At 33.6% G+C, this 25,862-nt stretch overlaps 3 protein-coding genes and 1 long non-coding RNA gene across 4 annotated transcripts; 1 reads left to right on the forward strand and 3 right to left on the reverse strand.

Annotated features, from left to right (window-relative positions):
- Positions 1-1,253: 1,253 nt before the first annotated feature.
- On the reverse strand, positions 1,254-3,222 carry LOC105108325 (uncharacterized protein At4g06744-like). Its single transcript, XM_011002597.1, has one exon. The coding sequence runs from the start codon at positions 2,677-2,679 to the stop codon at positions 1,408-1,410; it is 1,272 nt and encodes a 423-aa protein (XP_011000899.1). The 5' UTR covers positions 2,680-3,222; the 3' UTR covers positions 1,254-1,407.
- A 1,763-nt stretch (positions 3,223-4,985) lies between these two features.
- Positions 4,986-6,447, reverse strand: LOC105111290 (uncharacterized protein At4g06744-like). The gene is made up of 2 exons (XM_011006598.1): positions 5,213-6,447; positions 4,986-5,162 (listed from the first exon to the last, which is right to left on the reverse strand). The coding sequence occupies exon 1, from the start codon at positions 6,445-6,447 to the stop codon at positions 5,227-5,229; it is 1,221 nt and encodes a 406-aa protein (XP_011004900.1). The 3' UTR covers positions 4,986-5,162; positions 5,213-5,226.
- Positions 6,448-8,979: 2,532 nt separating this feature from the next.
- LOC105108333 (uncharacterized) lies at positions 8,980-10,542 on the reverse strand. The gene is made up of 3 exons (XR_839032.1): positions 10,471-10,542; positions 9,697-9,753; positions 8,980-8,992 (listed from the first exon to the last, which is right to left on the reverse strand). It is a non-coding gene; the product is annotated as an uncharacterized LOC105108333 (long non-coding RNA).
- An 11,313-nt stretch (positions 10,543-21,855) lies between these two features.
- LOC105108339 (cysteine proteinase RD21a-like) lies at positions 21,856-24,795 on the forward strand. Its single transcript, XM_011002617.1, has 5 exons — positions 21,856-22,484; positions 23,076-23,311; positions 23,431-23,571; positions 23,815-24,279; positions 24,373-24,795. Exons 1-5 carry the CDS (start codon positions 21,974-21,976, stop codon positions 24,484-24,486), a joined length of 1,467 nt encoding a protein of 488 aa, XP_011000919.1. The 5' UTR covers positions 21,856-21,973; the 3' UTR covers positions 24,487-24,795.
- The last annotated feature ends 1,067 nt before the right edge of the window (positions 24,796-25,862 follow it).

Raw genomic sequence — 25,862 nt, forward strand, 5'->3', positions numbered from 1 at the left:
TTGAAAATAATTTTTGATTTATATCCAAATAATTAAAAATATAAAAAATTATTTTAAACAAAAATTTAAATTTAAATTTAAATTGTGTTGAAACTCCGGTGGAATGGAGCTCCATGGTTTTTTTAACAACATGACTATTTTGGGGTTATTTTTCATACTTAGATTCTTTCATAATCATATCTTAATAGCTAATTAACAAAACTAACACATTCATGAAAATATAGGGAACCAATCCAAACAACTATAGAGCATTTTAATAGTAATTACCAATATTTACTATAGAAGTTTATTTTTAATGAGAAACATATACAAAGAACAAATGAACTTAGAGATTAGACATCGTAATCTTGCTAAATGCCAATATAATGTGATTCACGTGTCAATTGATAGTAACCACATCAATGTTTAACAATCTTTAATTATGGAAAAAACTTAAATAGAAAACAATTAGAGATAAAAGACTTAAATAAGTAAGATTAGAGGTTAAGCACTAAAAAAAAGAATTCAAATCAAAGGTTGTGCACTGAAATTGTAATTTTCTATAATTTTAAACAATATCCGCATTATAAGTTCTATGCCTGCATAAAGAACAAGGAGGTCCAGGATTCAAGGATCTTCTTTTTCCCAATATTTTGCCTCAAATCCTCGCATGATTTTATCCATTTCCTCCCTAAAAACTAAACCTATGACTGCAAAAACCCTCATCCTGTAATGAAGATTTGTTTTGTAGATTCATCAATCATCTTCTACATCTCCAGTCCTTCTTGACTGTATAAAGAACCTCATCATCGTCTGAAATCTGACGACTTCGTCTAATTACCTACGAAGTAATCTAAAATTTCTCGTTAATAATACAAGAACCACCAAATCATCTGTTTGCCTCATCGGGCGCATCTGCGCTTTCTCAAGCACCGTACTTGGTTGTACTTTCCTGGTCACCATAGTAGGACCGAGTTGAACTCAGAGGCTTATGCTAATCCGAGCGGATTGAGATTTGGTAAGCCTGAGATAGGCCCAGATGGACAGCCTTTGGATTTTAAATCCACCTACGATATTACATACCCAAGTTGTATGTTGATGCACATTGTTGTAGCTATCAAGGAGAAAATTAGGGAGGGCAAGAACCAAATTTACTCTTTAGTCCTTTACAACCATAATCAGTTGAGCCCTTAATTTGATGATGGTCAATCTTGTTTGCCCTTGTGCCACACAGCCTATGCGCAATTAAGGGTAACTACAACACATACCGAGTCTAGAAGGAACGATTTCAAGTAGCGATATTTGTTTTGTGAACAGTACAGCTTGCATATTTTTTTTCGGGACAATTCTTGCAATTCGTATTAGCATGAAGTTTGTGCAGCTTGTATATCAGCCTTTACATTGTTCAGACAAACCTTTCATACATTCTTAGTTTCTTCCTGGAAATTCAACTGCCTGTCTCAAAAGAGCACTATAACCGACCAAATTTCTCTTTGTTCCAATCTGAGGATGACTCAATGATGATGGAACCTTACAAGGAATGTAGTTGAACGAAGCAGGGTTTGAGCAATACCTAGGGTGCAAGGAGAAAGCCGCACACTCCCGCGCTGATCTCTGACCAGGAAGGTCAGGAATACAATTTTTTCTAATATCAAGAACGCCTCTCTTCTCTAGTTCCCCACACTTTGGCCCTAGTTTTGTAAAATAATTACTCGAAAGTGACAAGTTCACTAATTTCCCCAAGGCGCACAACACCTCTGGCACCTGTCCATACAATAAGTTGCTGGCCAGATTGAACTGTTCAAGCTTAGCCAAACATCCCAACGAGCATGGTAAATGACCGGTTAAGAAGTTGTTACTAGCATCAAAAAGGACTAGATTTCTCAAAAAACCTAGTTCATATGGGAGGCAACCTGTAAGTAAGTTGTGCGAGAACAGCACTTCAGTTAATGTCGCGGAAGCTTCAATGATGCTGCGTGGGATCGGACCGATAAATTTGTTGTTAGCCAAGGTGAGGTAAAGCACTGGGGTCGAGCCTAGGTTTTGAGGGAGTCTTTGCATAAAATTGTTGTTGTTGAGGAAGAGTACGTCAAGGCGTTGAGTGAATACTTGTGGAGGAACTGTTCCAGTAAAGAAATTGAATCGGATATCTAAAAATGATAGGGCAGGGATTCCAAGAACCTCCATGGGAAAACTGCCAAAGAAATTATTGTTGCTTATGTCTAGTTCATAAAGAAACTGTAGTTTGGTGATTTTTGGTGATATGGCGCCAGAAAATTTGTTAGAGTTGGCATGGAAGAGAGCAAGGTCAGGGAGTTGATCAATGAAGCCATCGAGAGTAGGGGCAGATAGCTGGAATCCATTGAAATCAATGGAAGCTAGGGTAATGGCAGAGTCATTATCAGGTGGACTAGTACAGTAGAAGCCTCTGTAGTTGCATATATCCGCGCCAACCCAAGTTTGAGTGATGTTAAGGGGATCAGAGGTGATAGTGTTCTTGAAGTCTTGGATTATTGGATATACTAAGGCAAGCCTTTGGTCTAAGAAGTTTAAGATTTCTGGAATTAATGGAGGTGATATCAATGGAGACCGGCCTTGAAAGTCTTGGCAATAAGTAAGGCAAGTGAAACATGGAAGGAAGAGGATTGAGATGTGGAATATGCTTTTGTTGTTTGAAGAAATGCTTCCCATTTGACACATGAGGTAGCCAGAAGAGAGTTTTGAAGAAGACGATGGGGATTAAGAGTGTTTTCTAGTGTTAATTTATACTTAGTAGTTAGTGTGGTTGGTGAGTCTCATTATCAAATTGAAAAGTTTATTAATGCATGTTCTTCCACTTCTCTTTCGGTGGATTGAATCCGAGGCATGTGTTTTAATTAATCATTCTACTCCAAGGTCAATCTGTAGATGATTTTGGATTTGTTTTATGAGTAGATCCTGAGCGAGCTCTTCAATTTCATGCGCGTTGGGTTGCAGTTCATGACTGGAAGAAAATTGTCGTGTCATTTAAGCCTTGTGAGACTCTCTTCGACTGCAGGTTGATAGCCAAAATCCCATCAATCTGGTTCTTGGTTTCCATCCACCGACGGTTCTGCAATAAGAGTAAGGATGTCGTTTCTGTCCATGGAGGAAAGGTGGTGGCATATTTCCAAAAGCAATGATCAGCCCATTAAAGGGAAATTAGTGCGCCAATAAGAAGAAGTGGGATGCTGGCCTTTGATACCATGGGTGTCAGCGGGAAAAGCTGGCCACAATCACGATTGTGGTTGGAAATAAAATACCATGTTGGGAACGCGGTTTCTCTAATTTTATTTATTTTTATTTAAAATAAAATTATATATTTTTAAATATTCATGATAAGTTAATATCAAAAATAAATTTAACAAATAATTTTTTTATTTTAATATATTTTTAAATAAAAAATACTTTACTTACTATCACAATTTTAAACACTTTCAAAATTTATTATTAGTCTTGTTTAACAAAGTATTTTTTGTTATGTTAACATGCTGAGTAGGATTACTTTTTTTTTTGATAGGTAGGTTGGAGAGATATTTTTTTAATGGTTATTTTTCTTAAAGTATCCTAAAAACTAAGAAGAAAAGGGGAAAGCATGGCTTTGTTTTTTTATTTGAAAAACACTTTTGAAAAGATTTGTAAATTTTTTATTTTTTATTTTAAATTAATATTTTTTATATTATTTTGATGTGCTGATATTAAAAATAATTTTTAAAAAATAAAAAAATATTTTAATACATTTCTAAATTAAAAATATTTTAAATAATAATAATAATAATAAGGTGGGCTTCACATTGATCTCCCAAAAAAACCTTCCCCGTATGGAAATCGCTTGTGGGCCCATTGGAAAAGGAATCCCAGTTTATAATTCTCAACACATCTCCTCCAGCGGACCAACCCAGTTACAAGAATGGACCCACAACCCAAACCATCCGCTTCACCTCCATGTTTTTAGAGAGGCAAGATCCAATAACTGCAGTGGTCCATGGGCCCAGGCTCATTTCAAAATCAGAAAGAGATGGTGCATCGCCCTTCATGCCTTGCCTATTGTCTGACTCGGTGAAAAAACAAGAGAAATAAAATAAATGAAAATCTTTTTCCCGTCAAGTCAGGCATAGGCCCTGCTCGTGGGCTGCTTCCAGCTAGGTATTCCATGTCCTCATCTGGACTAGAATCCATGCAATAAGACATTTGTCACAATATCTTGCCGTCATATTAGGGCATTTTAGCCGATACTTGATGCATTCTAGATCCTCTTGGCTTTCGGAATTATGACTTGGCCCAGCTGAGGAGCTGTCAGAGTCTGAATGATGGAGGACTCGGGTCTCCTAAAGTCATCCATATTACATTGCATGATAGGATGGCGTGAAAGGACATAAAAAATATTACAGATACTCAAGCTATGGATAAAAACAAGATACGTAGATAAAATCGCATATGTCATATGGAGATCACTGTTTAAAAAAAAAATGTATGTCATTTTTATTTTTTTTTACGATGTACACACAGTATCACATGTCTTGTCATATTTTAGATGAAGCTAGTCATTATATTAATAAATTTGTTTTTAAAATGTTTTTTTTGCTTTCATTATATTAATAAATTTGTTTTTAAAATGTTTTTTTGCTTGAAATATTTTAAAATAATATTTTTTTATTTTTAACATTAATATATCAAAATAATTAAAACAATTTATTTATTTTTAAAACCACAACGTGGCAACAAAAATAAACACTCACTGAAATGATATGATAAATCAGTTTATTTAAATTTTTTTCGTAGAGAAAGGACAATTTCTTATAACATTAACTATACAAACAAAATAGCGAACACAGAGTGTTGTGATGCAATCCTCATTGTTATTTGAGTATAATGGTCACTAATGCCCTGTCTGGGATGAAGTTTCAACGTGTTTTTTGGATATAAAAAGGAGGATGAAATTCAACACCAAACGGGCGACCGGCTGCCCAGAAATTGAGAAGAAAACCGGAAGTAGAGGGGACAAAATATCATTAAACTATAAAGTTGCATTTGCTTCGAAAGCAGAAATGAAATGAGTTCACCTTATTCATTATGATTTATAACCACAAGCTATAAGCTGATTAGGAGAAAGATGTTTACATAGATAGGAGCAGCCATCAAGCAAATCAAGAGATTATCTTGAAGGGATCCATTTAAAGCCGCAGCTTATGAGGTTTAAGGGCATTATATTATCTTGAAGGGATCCATTTAAAACCGCAGCTTATGCGGTTTAAGGGCATTATATGTTATAGGTGCAGCAGCCGGAGCCATTGATTGTTGATCAGATGTCTCCAATGAACTTGAATAACCACCCTTCCTACAAGGAATATAGCTGAGGGACCTCTCATTGGGACAAGTCCTCTGTTTAGAGAAGAACTTGGCACAATCAGCTGCTGATCTCTGACCAGGAAGATCCAAAATGCAATTCATTCTAACATCAAGAATCCTTTTCGAAATCAATTTCCTGCACTCAGGTCCGACCTGAGTGAAATAGTTGTATGAGAGAGACAAGTTAGCTAATCTAGGCAGGTCGCACACCATCTCCGGCACCGTCCCGTAAAATTTATTCTTGGCCAAATTCAGGTTCTCCATCTTTTTTAGGCATGCAAATGAATGGGGTATGGGGCCAGTCAACTTGTTACTGCCCACATCAAACACGACAGTCTTGTCCAATTTGCCAATCTCGAATGGCAAGCACCCTTCGAGTTCATTGTTCAAGAAAAGAACTTCAAGAAGGTTTCGGGCATTGCCGATACTTCTTGGAATGGGACCACTAAACTTGTTGTTGGCCAAAGTGAGATAAAGGACAGGTGTGGAGCCGAGATTACCAGGAAGCTGTTGTGAGAATTTGTTGTTGTTGATGAAAAGCACATCTAGGTCTAAGGTGAAGACTTCAGCTGGAACTGACCCTGAAAATGAGTTGAACCTGATGTCCAAAAAGGTTAAGTTGGTGGCTTGAAGAACAGACATAGGGAATCCACCAGAGTACTTGTTGTTGCTGAGATCGACCTCAAATAAGTAACGGACTCTGGAAGTGCCAATATTCTTTGGCACTGGACCAGTGAAATTGTTGGAGTTCGCATGGAAGATGGACAAGTCCAGCAACTGATCGAGGAAACCTGTGAGCTGACTATCCGGGCCACCAAAAGAATAGCCATTGAAATCTGCCGCTGCAAGGGCTATCACCTTCTGGTCAGGTCCAGTTGCACATTTAAAGCCTGGATAATTACAGACATCATTTCCCACCCATTTTTTTGTAATGCCCAGGGGATCCTTAATTGTTTCCTTGAATCTCTGAATTGTGTAATAGTCTCTTTCGATGTTTTTGCTCACAAAACCATTGCTTGGCAATATCCACCCCCACCCCCACCTATGATTATTTCTAAAGCTTCCCTCTCTGTCCCAACAACCGCATTGTAATGCAAGCATGAATGAAAAATGAGAGTGAAAAGTAGAATTGAAGAACACAAAGAAGCGGTACCCATCTATTCCCGCTGAAGGGTCTCTGGACTTGAGAGAGTAAAGAGAATAGGGACATATATATATTACTATAAAGAGGGTAGAGGTAGACCATAAGTAAGGGAAGCCAAGGTTCACGAGCATACAAAGGTTTGCAATAGAAAAGTTGTCTTGAGTGGGACTGTTGGGATCTCATTTTCAGACACATTTCTGCATTACTGTTTTCCACCCCATCCCTGCGAATCTAACCTTTCTTTCGGGACAGAGTGGTAGCTATCCTATAACAACATGGTTCGAAGGGTCTTTATAGTGCGCCATCCCTCCTGGACATGAATATCATGGAAAGAGCTGAGAATAAAAGGAAATCATCTGAATTTCCAAGGCACCTTCACTTCAGCAAGAAAATCTTGGTTTTATTTGCTGCTGAGGATGAAGTTGTAGGGACATTAAATTAAACCTTTAATTCAATAATTGGATCTTGACATTAGTGGGGACTACATCTTCTTCACTTATTGGACTTCATCTGTCATGGTACGAGAGTTTTATCTCGTGACTATTCTTGATAAATTTGACTTTTCTTCACTTGTTTTCGACCATGGGTTCTTAAGATACTCGTCGGAATATAGATAGCTTGTCAAAGTGTGCGCTCTAATGAAATATCCTTGAGCTGAAGGTATCATTTGCACGTGGGTTCAATGAACAGCCACCACCCGCAACCACCATCACGTTAAATATCACAAAACCTGTGAATTTTAGAAAGTTGCACCTTTGATGTAACATAAATTTAGCATGTGAAGTTTGATGGATCATCAGTGTGTCTCTTACCCTAATTCTTAATTGTTGAGATTCGTCTCACTGCATTTTTAAACTCTTCAATCATAGAGCTGAGAATGAATTAAAAAAGCAAATGAATGCTTCCCTTCTGTTTCCTACTCAATATCTTTCATTTTGGCACTTGACATCCCCCCCATCTCACAATCAGAATCTTCGAAATGCTTCCCTTGTGTTTCCTACTCGACAATAAGAAAGAATACGGAATGGCATATTGATGATTAATATTCTCTCAAGAAGATACCGTCCTCGAGCTAAACTTAAACAAACAAAAGACAACAGTGTAAGAATTTCAGGGAAAGATGTCTGAAAACAAAAGCGACAAAAGTGACTGTATAATATGAAGTTAGCAGCCATTCAATGACAAAAAAAACCATTGAACTGGGCCAGTTGTCAGCGGTTGAGGTACACTAGAATTTGATCCTAAATTCAGATCCTTGAGAAAAAACTATGCAATGTTCATGATCATGTGCTGTGCTGAAACAAGCCTTTGATTGAACAGCAAAAGGGCCTTCGCTGTTCAGAGAACCATCTCAATTCTGTACAGTGCTAAGTGAATCCGAACCCATATTTACATGCAGAGGGCAGACATTATTTTCTGGTTCAAATTAACCTAAGTCCACCAAGATATGGATTAACAATCCCCGATTCTTAAAGACCTAAATTTTATTCGAAACGTACCTCCTCATTTCATGGAGCATTATACATCCTAAATTTTTCTAAGCATGTAAATTTCTAAAATGAAAGATCCTAAATTTTTCAAAGCACGTGAATTTTTTAAATTAAAGGTCCACCAAACATCAATGGAACCATACATGCAATAAGAGAACCTGTACGAGCGAGCGTTTGGAAACGTGAAAATTTATGTTTTTAAAAAATTTAATTTTTTTTTATTTTGATTTAATTTTTATATATATATATTTTGGATTGTTTGAAGGTGTTGATTTTAAAAATAATTTTTTAAAAAATATTATTTTAATATATTTTAACATAAAAAATATTTTAAAAATAATTATAACCACACTTTTAAACAATTATTATTGTTATTATTATGAAATGTATATCCTTTCTCAAGTTAATAACTTGATTAGTTATAACCATAATAATTTTAAAGTGTATTTGATATTGTGGTAACTTTTGTGATTGTGTTTTGAAAAAAATTGTTTTATAAAAAGTTATAACAGCCTCAACTTGTAATATATATATATATATATATGTATATATATATATATATGTAATATTCAATTTCTTTATATATATTTTCTTGAAATTTCAGCAGAGTTTCTTTTATATTCTTTAAATACCAAGTTATTGACTCAATTATTTCTCAACTTGTAACATCAATCACAATATTCGTCCCATTATTTAGACTTCAAAAACTCAAGCATATTTCAATATCTCAATTCTATTTTTTATAAAATACTATAATAAAACTAATAAATTCTTAATATACATTGTCTCATTTTTTTTAACTATTTATGTTCAATATATATACAACCAACCATAATTCAACTTAATAATAATAACATTATAAATTACATCATACATAAGATAATAGATTAAACATTACAATTTTAGATATGAAACTATATTACAACAAAATATTAGTTCTTCCAATTACATTAATCACATAATAAAATTATTTATTCAAGTATCTACTTTTTATATTGAGGGTGCGATGTACCTAAAAACATAATCACATTAAACATGATTAAAACAATTACATATTTCAATAAGTAATTGATTAAGGACTAATTATTAATATACATTAAAGTGACTTTTATATCATAGAATAAATTGTCTTATTTTTTTTTTAAATCTCTAATTTCAGAAATTCTCTTCTAGACATAAAGATAAATTTACTAAAATAAAAATATCAAGAGTGTCTCCCACAAACCAGCATATTTAACTTTAAAGTTTTATAATTAATCTATTTTATATCAAGTAATTATCCTATTAATTTGTATATTAATTTTCTTAATATGACCATTCAAACAGGCATAAATTCCAGTAATCAGGAAATGATCTTCAAGGCTTACCCATTCAACAGGGTATTATTTTCAGTAACTAGGAAATAATCTTCAAGACTTGCCCATTCATCAGGGCATTATTTCCAGAACTGTCCATTCACCATGGCATTATTTCCAGTAACCAGGAAATAATTTTCAAAGCTTGTCCATTCACCAGGATATTATTTCTAGGAACCAACATTAGAATTTACACTCTATAAAATTCAAATTATTTATAGCAACTAGCACTAGAATTTACAATTTATAAAATTTAAATTATTTTCAGTAACCAACACTAGAATTTATAATCAATAAAATTCCTTCTATAATTAAAAATATATAAAAACTAATTAATTACTCCGAGATGTTGAACACCTACATGGTGTCTGTGTACGTGAAGAGGTCCCTTGTTGCTGATTAGGTCTTGCGGTCTCCTCTGCACCAATAAAATTACTTTGTCATTGTTCATTCATTCAAACCGGTAAAATTCTAATACCCATTACATATTTTTTAATTTAATCCAACACTTTTAATTAAGTTTAATTGATTTTTAATTCGAGGGGGACAAAACACTCCCTCTTTTTTAAACATTTATTTATTTTTTCATAAAAGTCTCGATTTAATTTAACCTATCAACATTAATTGTCTTTAATTTGGTAAGATTCCTCAATAATATTATTTAAACTCCATTCTCTAATTTTTCTTCTTCATTTAGCCAAAAACCGCTCAATAATATCATTTAAATTCCATTCTCTAATTTTTATTCTCCATTTAGCCAAAAACAACCTAAGGAAAGAAGTGAAGATTTTTCTTTTCTCTTTAAAAAAATTCTTACTCCATTCATATAATAACACTTATAAACCTTCATCTTCTCATATTTTTCAAACAATTGTATTAAACCTCAAGTCCCCTAAATTATTCTTCTTTTGGCCAAATATTCAATTAAAATGAGGAAAAATAATTTTTGTTTCTTTTATTCAAAATTAAACACTTACTCAATCATAGTTTATGTTTTCTAACATCGTTCAAATATAATTTGCATTATTCCTATAAATTATAACATAAATCCACAACTTCACATAATCATAATTTTGCATAATCCTTCATCAAACATAAAATTAAATGAGTTAATCATTTGAAGCATGTTATTTACCTCACTTTGATAAGGATTTAAGGAAAGAATGCAAGAAAAATCAAGTTTTGTTCTTCTTCATCTTCAAACCCTAACGTGAAATCCTTCCTCCAATGCACTCACCATATTAAAATCAACCCCCTCTTGGTGTTTAATAAAGTTAATCACTCCTTTTAATTAGTGCAATCAATGAGAATTTAAGTAGAAAATCACACAATTCTCCCCTCTCTTTTGTTTCAAGCTCACGGCTAAAAGAGAAAAAGAATGGAGCACTTATAGTCCAACTTTTACCTATTTACACATTGACCCTTATTTCTTCTCATTTCTATTTTTTGTCACTCAACTCTTCTTTTTACTTAATTCACACCATAGCATCTTATATTTTATTATATTGTATCCAATCACAATACTTAAAATCTTTTTTATTTAATCTATTCGGTACTTTATTTATTTTATTCAGATTATAATTTAGCGGGTTTTCATAAAAGTACTTTTAGCTGAGATTTTTTTGGTATTTATATATGTTTAGTTAAAACTGTGATTGAAATTGAGTTTGAATAAAAAGTAGTTTAATGTGTTTGGATAAACATGCTTTTTAAATTGAAGTTATAAAATAATATATATATATATATATATATATATTTGTTCACCACAAATACAAATGGACCGATATCTGCTCACACATAAAGTTGTCAACCAAGAAGAAGGAAAATTCTTAGACTTGAGAGTTAAACTTGAAGCATATATTATGTAGTTTAAAAAGACAACCAACCTCAAAGAAGACAAGAACAACACAAGAAAATTCAGAATTAAGACTTTTCTTCTGTTACAATAACTCAACAACTCTTTTATGAGATTAAAAAAAATCAGAGAAGGAAATAATTCATGAAAAAAGAGCAAACTAGAATATAATACACTCAGTTTCAATGACTTATCAATATTTTCTTGTTACAGTGATTTGGATAAGGGTGGGTGGTTGTGGGTTTTCTCGTAGGTTTGGATGCCAAGTTTGATTGTCAAATAGTATCAATCAAAGAAAATCAGGTCTTCATCATGGTTTCCTGTGAAAAACAAAGAGTGATGTGTCAACACGACTATAATAAAAGCCAAGTTGAGTGAGGAAAGAGTTAAAACGCTAAAACCAAGCATGAGGTGCTTGTTTGAGTCCATAAAGAGCTTTCTTCAATTGACAAACATGATTAGGGAAGCGAGGATCAATGTACCCAAGAGGTTGTTCCATATAAACATGTTCAGTGGGATGACCATTGAAGAATGCATTCTTGATATCAAGTTGGTGAAGAGGCCATTTGTTTGTCACAGCTAAAGATAGGACAATACAAACGGTGGTAGCCTTTATAACCGGGCTAAAAGTGTCGGTGTAGTCAAGACCAGGTATTTGTGTATAGGCTTTGGCAATAAAGCAAGCTTTAAGATGATTGATGGAACCTTTAGGCAAATATTTGGTCTGAAATACCCATTTAAAACCCACAATATTGGTGTTGGCTAGTCAAGGGATCAAATTTCAAGTGTGATTATTTTGTGAACCCTAAACTTCTTCATCCATAGCAGTGAGCCAAAAAGGATTCTTAGCAGCAGATTTGAATCCTTTTGGTTCAATAGATGCTAAAAGAGCTGAGAGGAGACCAAAGGATCCTAAAAAAGCAAGATTTATCGAGTGCCAAGTTTTAAAAATTTCCAGCTTTGGCTCATGTGAGCATAGGATGAGAATTCATTTGACAGACAGCAACTGGAAAAGGAGGAGTCGATTCAGTGGGTGCAAGAGAAGTTAAACTGGGGTCTGAGTGCTGCGAAGAAGAACTTGCAATAGAATTGTCCATCTACATAACCTTGTTCATGGGATTAGTACAAAGAATACACGAGTTAGATCCGGACTATGTAATATGCGGGGAATGTGGTATTGGGGAAGAGGTGGGCGTGTTTGTATAGGGAGGGATTGGTTCTAAAAAATTGAAAATGAAGGGAAGACATGAGTTGAGCGTGAGAGGTATCTAGAGAAGGAAAGTATTTTTTATCAAATTAAGCATGTCGAGTGATATATATTCTAGATGTAAAGGGGTCAAGACAACGAAACCCTTTATAAGAAGTGTTGTAGCCCATAAAAATACAAGGAATACTTTGAGGGGAAATTTTATTTAACATATAATTATGTAAACATGGATACACACAGCAACCAAAAAGATAAAAATTCTCATAATTAGGAGAAGAACCATATAGAAGTTCAAGGGGGACTTACCTTCGAGAAGCGATATAGGTAATCAGTTGATGATGTAGGTTGCAGTGCTAAAGGCGTTAACCCAGAAGTGAGGAGAAGTGTGAGAATGGAAAAGAAGAGACAAACTAGTTCCAGTCACATGACGATGTTTTCTTTCAGTGTAACTATTTTGGGCAGGAGTATATGGGCAAGATAGCTGATGATGGATACTCGAGGTATGAAGGTGAGTTTTAAAGCAATTGCTTATAAATTTTGCACCATCGTCACTTTGAAAAAAAATTATCCAAAAAGAATATTGGTTTTCAACTAATTTTTAAAATTGAATAGAGGTATCATAGAAGTCAGATTTCAATTTCAAAGGATAAAGCTAAGTAAAGCGAGAATAATAATCAATAAACAAAACATAATAGTTATGGCCCAAATTAGATTTTACAGCTGAGGGATCTCATATGTCACAATGAATTAGATATAACACATTTGATGACTTGTTTTCATTATTATAAAGTAAGTGATCATTTTTTGCAAGTTGAAATGTGTCATATAATTTAAGAGATGGTAATAAAGAAGTGAAATGAAAATGACCTTTTTTATTTAATAAAAAAAAAATAGAATAATTAACATGTCTAAGGCACGCATGCCATAAATCATACAAATCATAAAAAGATTTATTTTTAAGAATAGAAATAAATGCAAAATTGTCACGCTCTAACATATATAAGCCTCTACCACGTCTACCGGTTGCCGCCACTTTTCTCGTTAAGCAATTATGAACAGTGAAAAAATTATTAGCAAAGGTAACTGATAAAGGGAAATCATTTATGAGTTTACTGATGGACAAAAGATTTTTAGTAAGGTGAGAAACAACCAAAACATCTAATAATTTGAGATCTAGTGAAGGGAAAATATTGTCTGTGTGGGTAATGGGTAGGGACGCACCATTCCCTACAATTACACATTCCTTACCCGTGTAAGCTATGGACTGCTCCAATGTGGAATTATCTGTAGTCATATGAGTCGAAGCCCCTGTATCCAAGAGCCAATCAGATTCAGCAAGGTATGAAGTGGGTTCATGCCGATCATAGCACTACTTACAACGATCAGCATAGTGTCCTTCTAGTCAGCAGATCTAGCAGCGTGGTGGACGAGGACCTTGGTTGGTGTGAGTACATCTCTGTCCAGAATGAGAAGACTTGCTACTGGACCCGTATCCACAACCATAATTTTGGCGAAAGGAGCTGCTTCCACAATGAGAAGAGCTTCTGTTGGCAGGGAATGATGCAACTGGAGACGCTAAAAGCTCCCGAGATTTTTGAAAAATTTCAAAACTCTCAGCTTTAGAGACGAGATCAGAGAAACAGGGGAGAAGAGTTTATGCCATATGGGCAGTTGAGAAAGTGGAGAAATCTGGCCCGAGACCACGAAGAAACTAGTGAACTTTATCGGTTTCATCAACTAGGCGACCGATTGCATGAAGCTGGTCACATAAAACTTTGAATGCACAGGCATAGACAGTGACTGTACGGGTGCCACACTTCATCAATTAAAGGTCATCTTTGAGACGAATCTCATTTAGCCTTAGAGCAGTGGCTGAAGGTGCTTTCCAGGGCGGTCCAGACCTCATGGGATATGGAGAGGCCGACAGCTTCAGTCATCGCCTCCTCTGTGAGAGAGGAGAGGAGAGGAGAAGGCTGAGGAGACGCTGGTCAATTGCTTTCCATGCTAGGTGACTGCTGTTTGGTGTCTGAGAGGTGAGAGGATCAAATGGTGGCGGCGGCACAAGGGTGTCATCCACATGACCCAGCAAACCTTGGCTTTCAAGAAGAGGAAGAAGCTGACTCTTTCATGGAAGATAATTAGAGGAGGAGAGCTTGATTGTAACCATGTGAATCATGGTGTTGAAAGAAAGAAGGGTGGGAGAAGAATTGGATGAGTTGCAGGTCATTAGCATCGTGGGATGTTAATCCGATGAATGCTCTGATACCATGAGAATGTTTGAAAACTGCCACCCTCATTTGTTGGTGAGTGTTCTTGTATTTATATATATATAATGTGTAACATATTACATGAGAAAGGAAGGCAACGTTATTACATAATTGTGAGCGAGAGAAAGGGAAGGAATTAGATATGATTGTGCTGTGATTAAGGCTGTGTATATATGGAAAGGCTTTGATTAAGGCTGATGATCTTCAGCAAACTAAATGCAAATGAATTACAAACTATTGTTCTCACCTGATTGAAATTTAACGAGGATGAAAAAAATGTTGGGAGGAGTCAAGTAGCCGAAGAAGGGTCGGAGAAGAGACTACATTCGATCACGCCATGGTTACCAATTGTTTAAACTGGTCATAAGAAATTATGCAATCAATTAATCATTGAATTGCAAAAGGCTCTATTTGGGGTCATCTTATGCACGGGATTCCTGCCAGGAGTATTTGGAGCATCAACATTCCTAATGATTGTGGCCGGGAATGGAAAGAAGGCTTATTTATGGTAGGATAATTGGCACCCATCGGGTCCTTCGGTCGAGAATTCTGGAATGAGAATAATTCAACAGTCTAGTCTGCCTTCCAATGATGAAGTCTCAGATCTCATATCCGATGGTGACTTCTAATGGCATGCAACCAGGTCTGATTATGATAAACATACAAGCTGCTCTATGTCGTATTGTTTATCCCTCTGTTGGCGCTGCTGTTGTGTTCCATTGAATTTATCTCCTGATGAGAAGTTCGGTTGCAAAAGTCCTCGGGAGCAAGCTAGAATGAAGAATAGCAGAGTACAATGGTAAACTAATCTCGTCCACTTCACATGCCCAGATATAGTTTCATTTCATAGTTAGTTGTTGTTAATAGACTACCAGCTAAAACAAGACAAATGAAGAGAGAAAGGACGTTGTATCCTATTGCAACTTGGATGGTTGAGGGCAGGAAACATTTATCATTCACTTGTTCTGCTGTGAAGTGTATTTGGAGTACAATTTTGCAGATTTGTAGTGTTCTGAGGGCTGTTGGTGATTGGGATTTTGAGTTAGATTTTACAAAAAAAATTCTGCAGAAAAGGAGCCTTAAATCTATTATGATGAGGCTTGCTTGGTGTAGCTATATTAACTTCGTATGGCAGGTGAGGAATGGGAGGATTCATTCCAGTGATCGCTCTGCAGTGTCTATATTGGTGAAACAAGCAATCCAGTCTATGTGATTCAAAGATCCGGAAAGATGTTGCTGAAAACCCAAGTTCGACAGATTTCTTGAGCAAATGGGATTCGCTCCAATTCACAGCGATCGAGTTTCGATGGAGCTTCAATTCAACCACACAGTGATCATATTGGAGCTCAAACTGGCGTGACAAGCTAAAGTACAAGTAGTAACCTGTACAAGAACAAAAAAAGGGAAAAAACTGAAACTTCAATACCATTCAGATTCTCATCAAGTCAATAATAGGCATTTCTTAGCTACCAGCTCAATCCCAGATTGATTTAGAACTTCATCATCTACAGCATAGCTGGTAAATAGTTTTTCTTAAATATTCTCGCCCCATTTTCCCCTCATCTAAAGAAGATTTCTCTCATGTCCCGTGTCCGGTTATCGTTAGAGACGACAACTTCTTCTAAGCCATCGTTGGATAACACACCGACCTGAAACAACCCCTGGTACCCCTCAGACATAACTATCGTACGTTGGAATTTTCTTATTAATAACGATTAAAGAAATAAAAAATAAAAAATATATAGCCATACCTCGCCTTATTGTTTGGCAACGCGGCTGTACAGTGATTTTATAAAAATTTAAATTATTTTTTTATATTTTTAATTATTAGTTCACATTAAAAATATATTTTAAAAATAAAAATTATGTTTTAATATTTTTTAAATAAAAAATATTAAAAACAAATTACCGGCTCAGCAGGTGGCGGTGGTTGTGATTTATCGGGAAATGAAGAGCATGTGCGCTCTGCTTATGCTCCGCTGTGTAATTTTGACTTCTAGGCTTTTCAAAAATATTAAGCCCAAAATGCGAGGCACATGGGGTGATGGCACTTATCAATATTTCGGTAATTTTGACTTCTTGGTTTTTCAAAAAAATTAAGCCCAAAATGCGAGGCACGTGGGGTGATGGCACTCATCAATATTTGGGCAGAAAGTGGTGCCAGTTGCGTGAAGACCGTCGTAACCTGGAAGATGGCTAGAAGATACCCGTGTCTCCGACTCCATCGTGGGTTATGGATTCCAATCACCCACCTTTTATTCTCTCTCTTTTTCTTTTTCTTTTCCTTTTCCCTTTTTCCTTTTTTTTTCCTTTTCCTTCTTTCTTTTTCATCATATTTATTATTTTTTCTGTTTCATATAAACAAATTTATTTTTAGTAATAACAAAATTAATGTATGTATGTATGTATTAATATAACAAGTATATGTTTGGTATTGCAATACAAAATATTTTTTATTTGAAAATATATGTTTCAGATTTTTTATTATATTTTTTACATTAACATATTAAAATTATATAAAAAAACACTAAAATAATATCAATTTAATATTTTTTCATGTTAAATACACTTTTAAAACACATTCAAACACGACTTTAACTACAAAAATAAACTCACGCTGTGTTTTGCTTTTGATTACTGTTTACTATTAAAAATTAGGTGTAACATTAGCAATAGAAATGTTTAGTAATTAGTTGAGTTTCTATAAAATTAAATGAATTTCACGGTAAACTCTGTTCTTATTTTCATTGAAAGCAAGTAACTGTCCAAACGTACCAATTAGAGTTCTTGTTTATTTGTCAGTGTGTTTATTTTTCAAGGTCACATCAAAAGCTTCCCATGATATTTGCTCGGTTTCTATCTTTTCAAGATTTTTCATGGATAGTTAAAGAAACCTATTTACTGCATGCAAATTCCTCGAAATGGAAAACAAGATTTTCGTTCGATTTTCATTTAAAACAATAATAATAAAAAAAAACAAAAACATAAGAAATTAGGTGAAGGATAAAGACATTATTTCTTGCGTGGTTGATATGGAAAATAATTTTTTTTTTTCATGGATATCGGGTAAAAAAGTTACACGTGTTTTCAAGAAAACAATTTCAGATTTAATTAGGAAACTCCTTTTTTGTATAGATTCCTGATTTTTTTCTCGGGAAAACTTGCTATACGTAGAATGCCCTCGGATATACTTGTTAAAGATTAGTTCTTGGTGGTTAATATTAGTTAGATATCGTATAGATCTGACCATGTCTAGCCAAATCACATGTTGTATAAAATATCCAATCTGACCACGTCCAGACATGTCTAGCACTCTCACCTAACAATCAATGATGAGTTGATAATGATGAATAAAATATTTAAGATTCAAATTTATTTAATTATTGCAATTTTTTAGTACCATTATTAATTGCCAGTAACTGCTCTCTTCACAGGTGCATCATTTTTTTCAAAAATAAAATAAAATTATGGGTGTTTTTTAATTAGCGTAGATGTAATTTAGATACGTTGATATGTGAGTTAGTAGGCAAGATCAAATTATAATTTTAAAAAATAAAAAGTAAAATTATTTTAGTAAAAAATAACTGCTCAAAATAAAACTTAATTTGAGCTGGTTAATAACTTAATAAATTTACTGTTTAAGCTAGGTTTTATGACATTGTTTTTAAGCACTCATAACTTGTTGTATTGTCTTATAGGCCTTTGATTATGTTTGGTATTATAGTAGTAAATGTTTTTTAAAATATTTTTAATTTAAAAATATATTAAAATAATATTTTATTTATTTTTTAAAAATATTTTTTTACATCAACAAATGATCTAAAAATATAAATAATATTTAAAAAACTTATTTGTTTTCAAAAATGCTTTTAGAATATAAAAACATACTATTCATCTAAAAAATGATATTTTTATAAATTTTTAAATAAAAAATATTAAAAACAAATCTTATATTATGCTACCAAATACAATATATGAATGAATATCTATTTTCCTAAATCCTAATAATGTCAGATAACAAAAACCCACTCTAGAAGGAAACATGAACCCGGCATTCTTCCCAATACAGCTTCATAGATCCCATATTAAATACGTGGTTTTCAGAGTGTTTGGTACAGACGATAATTTTAACTTTCAACATGTTTTCAGTAAAATATTGAATTTATTTTTACTTTAAATTAAATTTTTATTATTTTTAAATTATTTTGATGCATTGATATGAAAAATAAAATTTAAATAATAAAAATATATATATTTTATGTATTTTTAGTAAAAAAACTTCAAAAAACAATAATTATCACGTCACCAAATACCCCATTAATCTAATTTATTATTAATTGGCAAATAAATAAAAGATAAAAACTCTTATTTTAATCTCTTAATATTTTTTTAGAACAGTAATTTTTTTTTATAAGTTAATTAATATCTAGTTCATCCCTATAATCTATCCTTTTGATAATAAATAATATTAAAAAAAAAGCTCTCATGTGAACTCCAATCATCAAAAAACCAATAAAAATTAATAATAACCTTTATTTTTTCATTTTTATCACCATAGCAATTAAATTTCTATAATCTAGAATGAATTATTAAATTTGAAACAACACTTGTTGGATTTTTTTGGGATGAAACCATTTTTTACATGCGGTGGAACATTTAATTAATTTGTTTTTAATTTGAGTTACTTTACAGGTCAAGTAAAATCTCTCCACTTCTCTTCTTAAATTAATTTGTATTTTATATTAATTACAAACAAATTTAATTCTCACAGGATGCATAAATTGATTTTTATTTTTAGATCATAAGTTCATGTTTGTGAAAATCTTTTAATCGAGACATGTTCCCAATCCTTATTCTTCACTTTGTATTCACTTTTAAAGTTTTTTTTTCTAGAATATTATGATTTTTTTTTATCAAAAGACATCTACTCAAATATCAAAAAATTCCATGAAATTCATTAAAATATACTTAAGAGATATCAACCATCCTAGCAAAAATATATATATATATTATAATTAAAAAAATAATTAATTAATTATACAAGATATAAATCTTGGCTTCCATTCTAAAATTGAAGAGTTTAACTTAACCGGTCAAGTCATAAATTTATTTTCTAGAGATCATTAGCTCGAATATTATAAATTTTAGAACTACTAAAAGTTTACATGGTCATTAATTTTAAAATTATAGTTTTGAAATTCAACCTCGCCTTACAGGTTAACTTGGGACTGGAACCAGGCAAGATTAAAGAAAAAATAGGAAAAGTCATGACCCGGTGTGACCCTAATCGATCCAATAACCTTGTTGATTCGGCAAAACCATGTTAAAAACTCAATTATAACCTATTAATTTTTATTTTTTTTTACTAAAATAATGTTGTTTTGATTTTTTTTTAAATAGAGATTGACCTGAAACCTAGATTTTGGATCGGACCAACTATCCGGTTGAGTTTTAAAATTATATTTAGAACTTGTAGGATGAATTGAGATTCGAGCAAATTAACTTAAATATCTATATTAATTAAAAAATATATTTACCAGATAACTTAATTTTTTAATTTTTTTTTTTAAAACATCACTGTGTATAATATTTTGTATATATATATAAAAAAAAGAATCCCATTACATCACAGGTTAAATGGCTAGTATTCAACCAATCCACGTAATTGTAATGAGTTCCCTCCCCCTCGTGGAAGAAGCCGTGCTTATCCTGCAACTTAAAATATATGCATCAATCACATGGACGAGAGTGCCTGTCTTTTAATCGTGCTTTCTACTTCATTTTTTCCCTCTTCCTCGGGACTCCTTTTTCGAGTGCCCCTTTGTATACTCGTCCGCGCAAGAGATCCTCTCTCTATATATAAGTCCATGGCTTTCTGGCACCCGAGAAAAAAAAAATCTACTGTTTATAAAATCGGAAAGCATATCTTTAATGCGTAGATTACTCCCCGGTTAAGAAACTTATTATTAAATTAATATTTTTAATGATTTGGTATTGAAAATAAATAAAAAATTATCTTAATATATTTTTAAATAAAATTAATTTAAATTATTTGATAGCGATCTCTTTAATAAATTATTGCATCTTTCATATTTTCTTGCTTAATTCCAATGCTTCGATGTATGACTGAATATCTATTTTCCTAATCATTCTCAATAACAAAAACCCACTCCAGAAGGAAAACCCGACACTCTTCCCCAACATAATACAATAGATCCTAAAACACGTGGCTTAGTCTAACTTGTTATTGATTGCTACTTCATTGCACCACTCACATGCCCCGCATGTATAAGATAAATAAAAGATGAGAACTCTTATTCTAGTCTCTCGAAGGTGTTTTTTTTCCTTTCAGGACATCAATATTGCTCTATAAGTTCAATAATATTCAGTTTCATCCCTATAATTTATCATTTTGATCATGAATAAAGTTTTTTTTTTTAAATAAAATTAAAACTCTCATGTGAGTCCGATCATCAAACAACCAATGAAAATTACTAATGACCTTTTTTTTCTCAATTTTATTACCCTGGCAATTAAATCCCTAGAATCTAGAATGAATTATTAAATTTGAAAACATCACTTGTTGATTTTTTTGGGGATGAAACCATTTTTTTACACGTGGCAGAATTTTTAATTAATTTTTTTCCATCTGAGTTACTACTTTACAAGTCAAGTTGAATCTCTCTACGTCTCTCCTTAAATAATTTGTCTTTTATTTTGAATAATAAAACATGAGTCCCATAACAACAATGGATGATGGTGATGTCTTCCATGAAAGCTAAGCCATATTGATTTTCTGTTCTAATAATATTACTAGGAGTATCGTTCTTTTTTTATGAATAAATAAATAAGTAAACACCCTCCCATCATTGAATAAATTTATAAATATAATTTTATTTACGATGCATATTTTTCTTTGCCCGATCAGAAAATTACTGTCAAACCCAAGCTACCAAATTTAGCAGGCAGATGTGATTGAAATTTTTTATATAATCAAGATTGAGATAATAAGAAGTATAAGAACCAAAGTAAAACGAACAGGGAATTATAAGGGTATAAATACAGTCTATAAAAAAATCCTAATTATAGTAAAACAAAAATAAAAGGAGCAGTGGACACCACACACACTCCAAATATAAGGAGGACCCACCTAAGACCCACGAACTTGCGGGATAAGATACATACCCTCCTACTACAACGCACCTTCCTTCAATCCGTCTCCTGTACCACCACCACTTTCCCGTCCCCTTCAATTTCCTTCCCTACCCTATAAATACCCCCGTCCCTGGAGATTCACCACAAAACGCTGATGCAAACACAAACGAAAAGAACTCACAAAACAATGGCTTCTCTTTATCGATCGTTTGCCTTTTTGGCTACGTTTTATTTCCTTTCTGTTTGTCTAGCCATAGACATGTCCATAATTGATTACAACTTAAAGCATGGCCAAGTCCCAGAAAGAACAGAGGCGGAGACATTAAGACTCTACGAGATGTGGCTAGTCGAACACGGGAAAGCATATAATGCTTTGGGTGAAAAAGAAAGAAGATTTGAAATTTTCAAGGATAATCTTAAATTCGTTGACCAACATAACTCGGTTGGGAACCCTAGTTATAAACTTGGGTTAAACAAGTTTGCGGATTTGAGTAATGAGGAGTACCGGGCGGCTTATTTGGGCACGAGGATGGATGGGAAGAGAAGGTTGTTGGGTGGACCAAAGAGTGCGAGGTATTTGTTTAAGGACGGTGATGATTTGCCGGAGAGTGTTGATTGGAGAGAAAAAGGAGCTGTTGCCCCTGTTAAAGATCAAGGCCAGTGTGGTATGTTTTTGTTTCTTCTTTACCTTTTTTTTTTTATCAGTTGTTGGACAGCAAATCGAGATTAACCCCCTTTTTTCTTCCTGGGAAATAATTCCCTCCCAGATTCTCCTTGGATTTTAACCTTATTTTTGTTTTTTGTGTTTGTTTATTTCGGGGGCTTGGATTTGATAGTGAGCGTGGGACCAGGGGCATGTTTTTCTCTAAGGATGTTCTTAGTTGGGATTTTCCTCGTTTGACCGTGATAACTACCGCAATCATTTGATATTGTTATGTGTCTGTTTGTTATATCTCAGAATAGATGTTTTGTGGGGTATTTTTTCTCTCGTCAGATTAAAAGGGATTTGGTTAATATGATTTGAAGTTTTTGATGTGATTCTTAGGTTTTAAAATAAGATCAGACAAGAATTGCATAATCCAATTCTGTTATTTGGTAGCTAAATTTCGTTTATACGGGATTTTTTATGTCCTGTACAGGTTAAACTGTTTGTTATATTGTTTTTGTAGCTACAAAATTTTTGAAGGCATTACAGTGGCTCTAGCTATTTTTTAATGTGAAGTTTTTTTATATATATATATATATATATATTGAAGGGAGTTGCTGGGCATTCTCAACTGTTGGTGCTGTGGAGGGGATAAACCAGATTGTGACTGGTAACCTGACATCTCTGTCAGAACAGGAGTTGGTGGATTACGATAAAGCGTATAACCAAGGATGCGATGGAGGTCTCATGGACTATGCCTTCGAATTTATTATGAAGAATGGTGGTATTCATGCCGAAGAAGATTACCCCTACAAGGCTACTGATAGCATGTGTGATCCAAACAGGGTATGTGATGGATCGATTTCCCGCTCAAGTTTCCTATTTTAGAAAATTAATGTTTGTTCTCTGGTCAGATTGGTATATTGCACATCCTTAATGCACTTTGATCATCATGTATGCTGTAGAAAAATGCTAGAGTTGTTACAATTGATGGATACGAAGACGTTCCCCAAAATGACGAGAAGTCACTGAGAAAGGCTGTGGCAAATCAACCTGTCAGTGTTGCCATTGAAGCTGGTGGAAGGGCTTTCCAACTCTACCAGTCTGTAAGCATCCTATCTTACTACCTAATTTTATGCTCAGCGTCAAGGTTTCACCGTCAGAATTGTATGGTAATTTGTTTCTAATGCATAATAGGCCGAAAAACTTGAACTCATTAACCTTTATAGCCTAGTTACTAAAGTGACATGAATTTCTGAATGGTACCACGTCACGCAAAATGAATTTTAAGTAGTCTCTGTGCAAATTGATTGATTACCTGGTTTCATGTTTCTCTTTTCTTTGTTCAGGGTGTTTTTACTGGTTCATGTGGAACACAGCTAGACCATGGTGTGGTTGCTGTTGGGTATGGTACAGAAAATGGCGTAGATTACTGGGTCGTCAGGAACTCATGGGGTCCTGCATGGGGAGAGAATGGGTACATCAGGATGGAGCGTAATGTTGCCAGCACGGAAACTGGCAAGTGTGGAATAGCAATGGAAGCTTCGTATCCCACCAAGAAGGGTGCAAACCCCCCAAATCCTGGTCCTTCCCCTCCATCTCCAGTGAACCCTTCTCCTCCACCTTCCTCAGAGTGTGATGATTACTACTCATGCCCTGCTGGAAGCACATGCTGCTGTATATATCAGTATGGTGACTATTGCTTTGGATGGGGTTGCTGCCCTCTGGAGTCCGCAACCTGCTGCGATGACCATTACAGCTGCTGTCCTCACGAGTATCCTGTCTGTGACCTTGAAGGTGGAACCTGCCGAATGGTAAGTATTGCCATCTGCTCTTTGAAGTGCAATTTTAATAAGTTTGTGAAGGCAGCTTCTGAAATTTTAGCCTTGTTTGCTGACATGCGACAGAGCAAGAACAATCCATTTGGTGTTAAGGCATTGACTCGAGCGCCTGCTAGAATTGCTCAGTCTCACCAGCTTGGTGGTAAGAGGCCCGCTGGTAGGAGACTCGGCATTGTTTGAGATATTTCGATGTTGTCAAGTGTGTACAGGAGTGGAGATTTCTGTCTTCAAGGAGGAAATGCTTCTCTTTGCCCGAACTCACGAGTGCATGTTTGGCCCTCTTTAGTCCACAAAGAAACTTGTCATCTAGTTTTTCTTCATTTGTAAATACCTTCAATGCCTGCTGCTGAAGCAGGCTAAAAGCTTATGATTCCTCAATTTGTAATTATCATCATCAGCTATTGATTCCCTAAAATTCTGATTTTCGTTTATGATGGATATCTGTGTGCTTGCGTTGTTTAGAATACCAGTTCACTTTTCCCATTTCAATTATTTTATGAGATCTTATGTGCACGATGGGATCCGTTACCTCCTTTTGTTTCCTTAGCATGATAGTGATGGTGGGCCTATTGAATTTATTTAACATTTCAACCCTTTAATCATTAGATTCATTTTATGAAAATAATATATATATATATTTATTTTATCATAAGGGCAGGGCAGTAGCATCTAAGTAGCCTCTGTATGGACTTTTTTTTTTAAAATAGAATAGTTTGGTAAAAGTTTTGGTATAATAATGTTGAAGGTTGAAAAAATATTTAATATATAAGTGTGAATATTGTTTTTGTATACAATCTCTATTTGAAATAGTAGTAGTATGAATGTTTCCAAATATTTTTTTTTTAAATTAATGAACTTAAACAAAATTAAACTTGTTTTTTTGAGAAAATTCAATAGCTAAAAAATTAAATTTAAGATTCAATAACTAAAAAAAATAAAATAAAAAATGGGTAATTAGAATTTAAGATTCAATAACTAAAAAAAATACATAAGATGATGTAATAGGGGAGAGAAATGAGAAAAAAATAAAATAAAAAATGGGTAATTGAAAACATACTCCCACTCTTTGTGTTTTATATCATCAAAAAAAATTTAACAAGAAGATTTTTAACCATATTCTAAAAGAATATTAAATGAAATCATTATTAACTTCTAATAAATTATGGTTATGTATTGTGGTTTTCTAAGGTATTATTAGAATCGTATTGTTGATATTTTTTTACATTTGGTGTGTAAAAAATAAGATTTGATATATCTCGATAACCTAATTGTTTTTTTTTTTTAACTATTGGTTTTTAATTTTCAGTTCTAAACCATCAGATCTTCATGAAATCTTCAATTGATTTTTTATGGACATGGTTTCAGGACAACCGTTATACTCAGTAACAATTATATTTAATTGCTATTTTCAATAGCTGTTATATTTTGTGTATAAATTATGCTATTTTTTTAAGATATTTTTTAATATTTGTTACTTTCCAGAAAAAAATTATGAAATTGTTTCAGAATTCTAAAATACTCTCTTTTATGTGTTTCTTTTAATGAAATTCCATGTA

The sequence above is a fragment of the Populus euphratica genome, unplaced genomic scaffold (genome assembly GCF_000495115.2).
Source record: "Populus euphratica unplaced genomic scaffold, PopEup_1.0 scaffold3.1, whole genome shotgun sequence".
Classification (NCBI taxonomy): Eukaryota; Viridiplantae; Streptophyta; class Magnoliopsida; order Malpighiales; family Salicaceae; genus Populus; species Populus euphratica.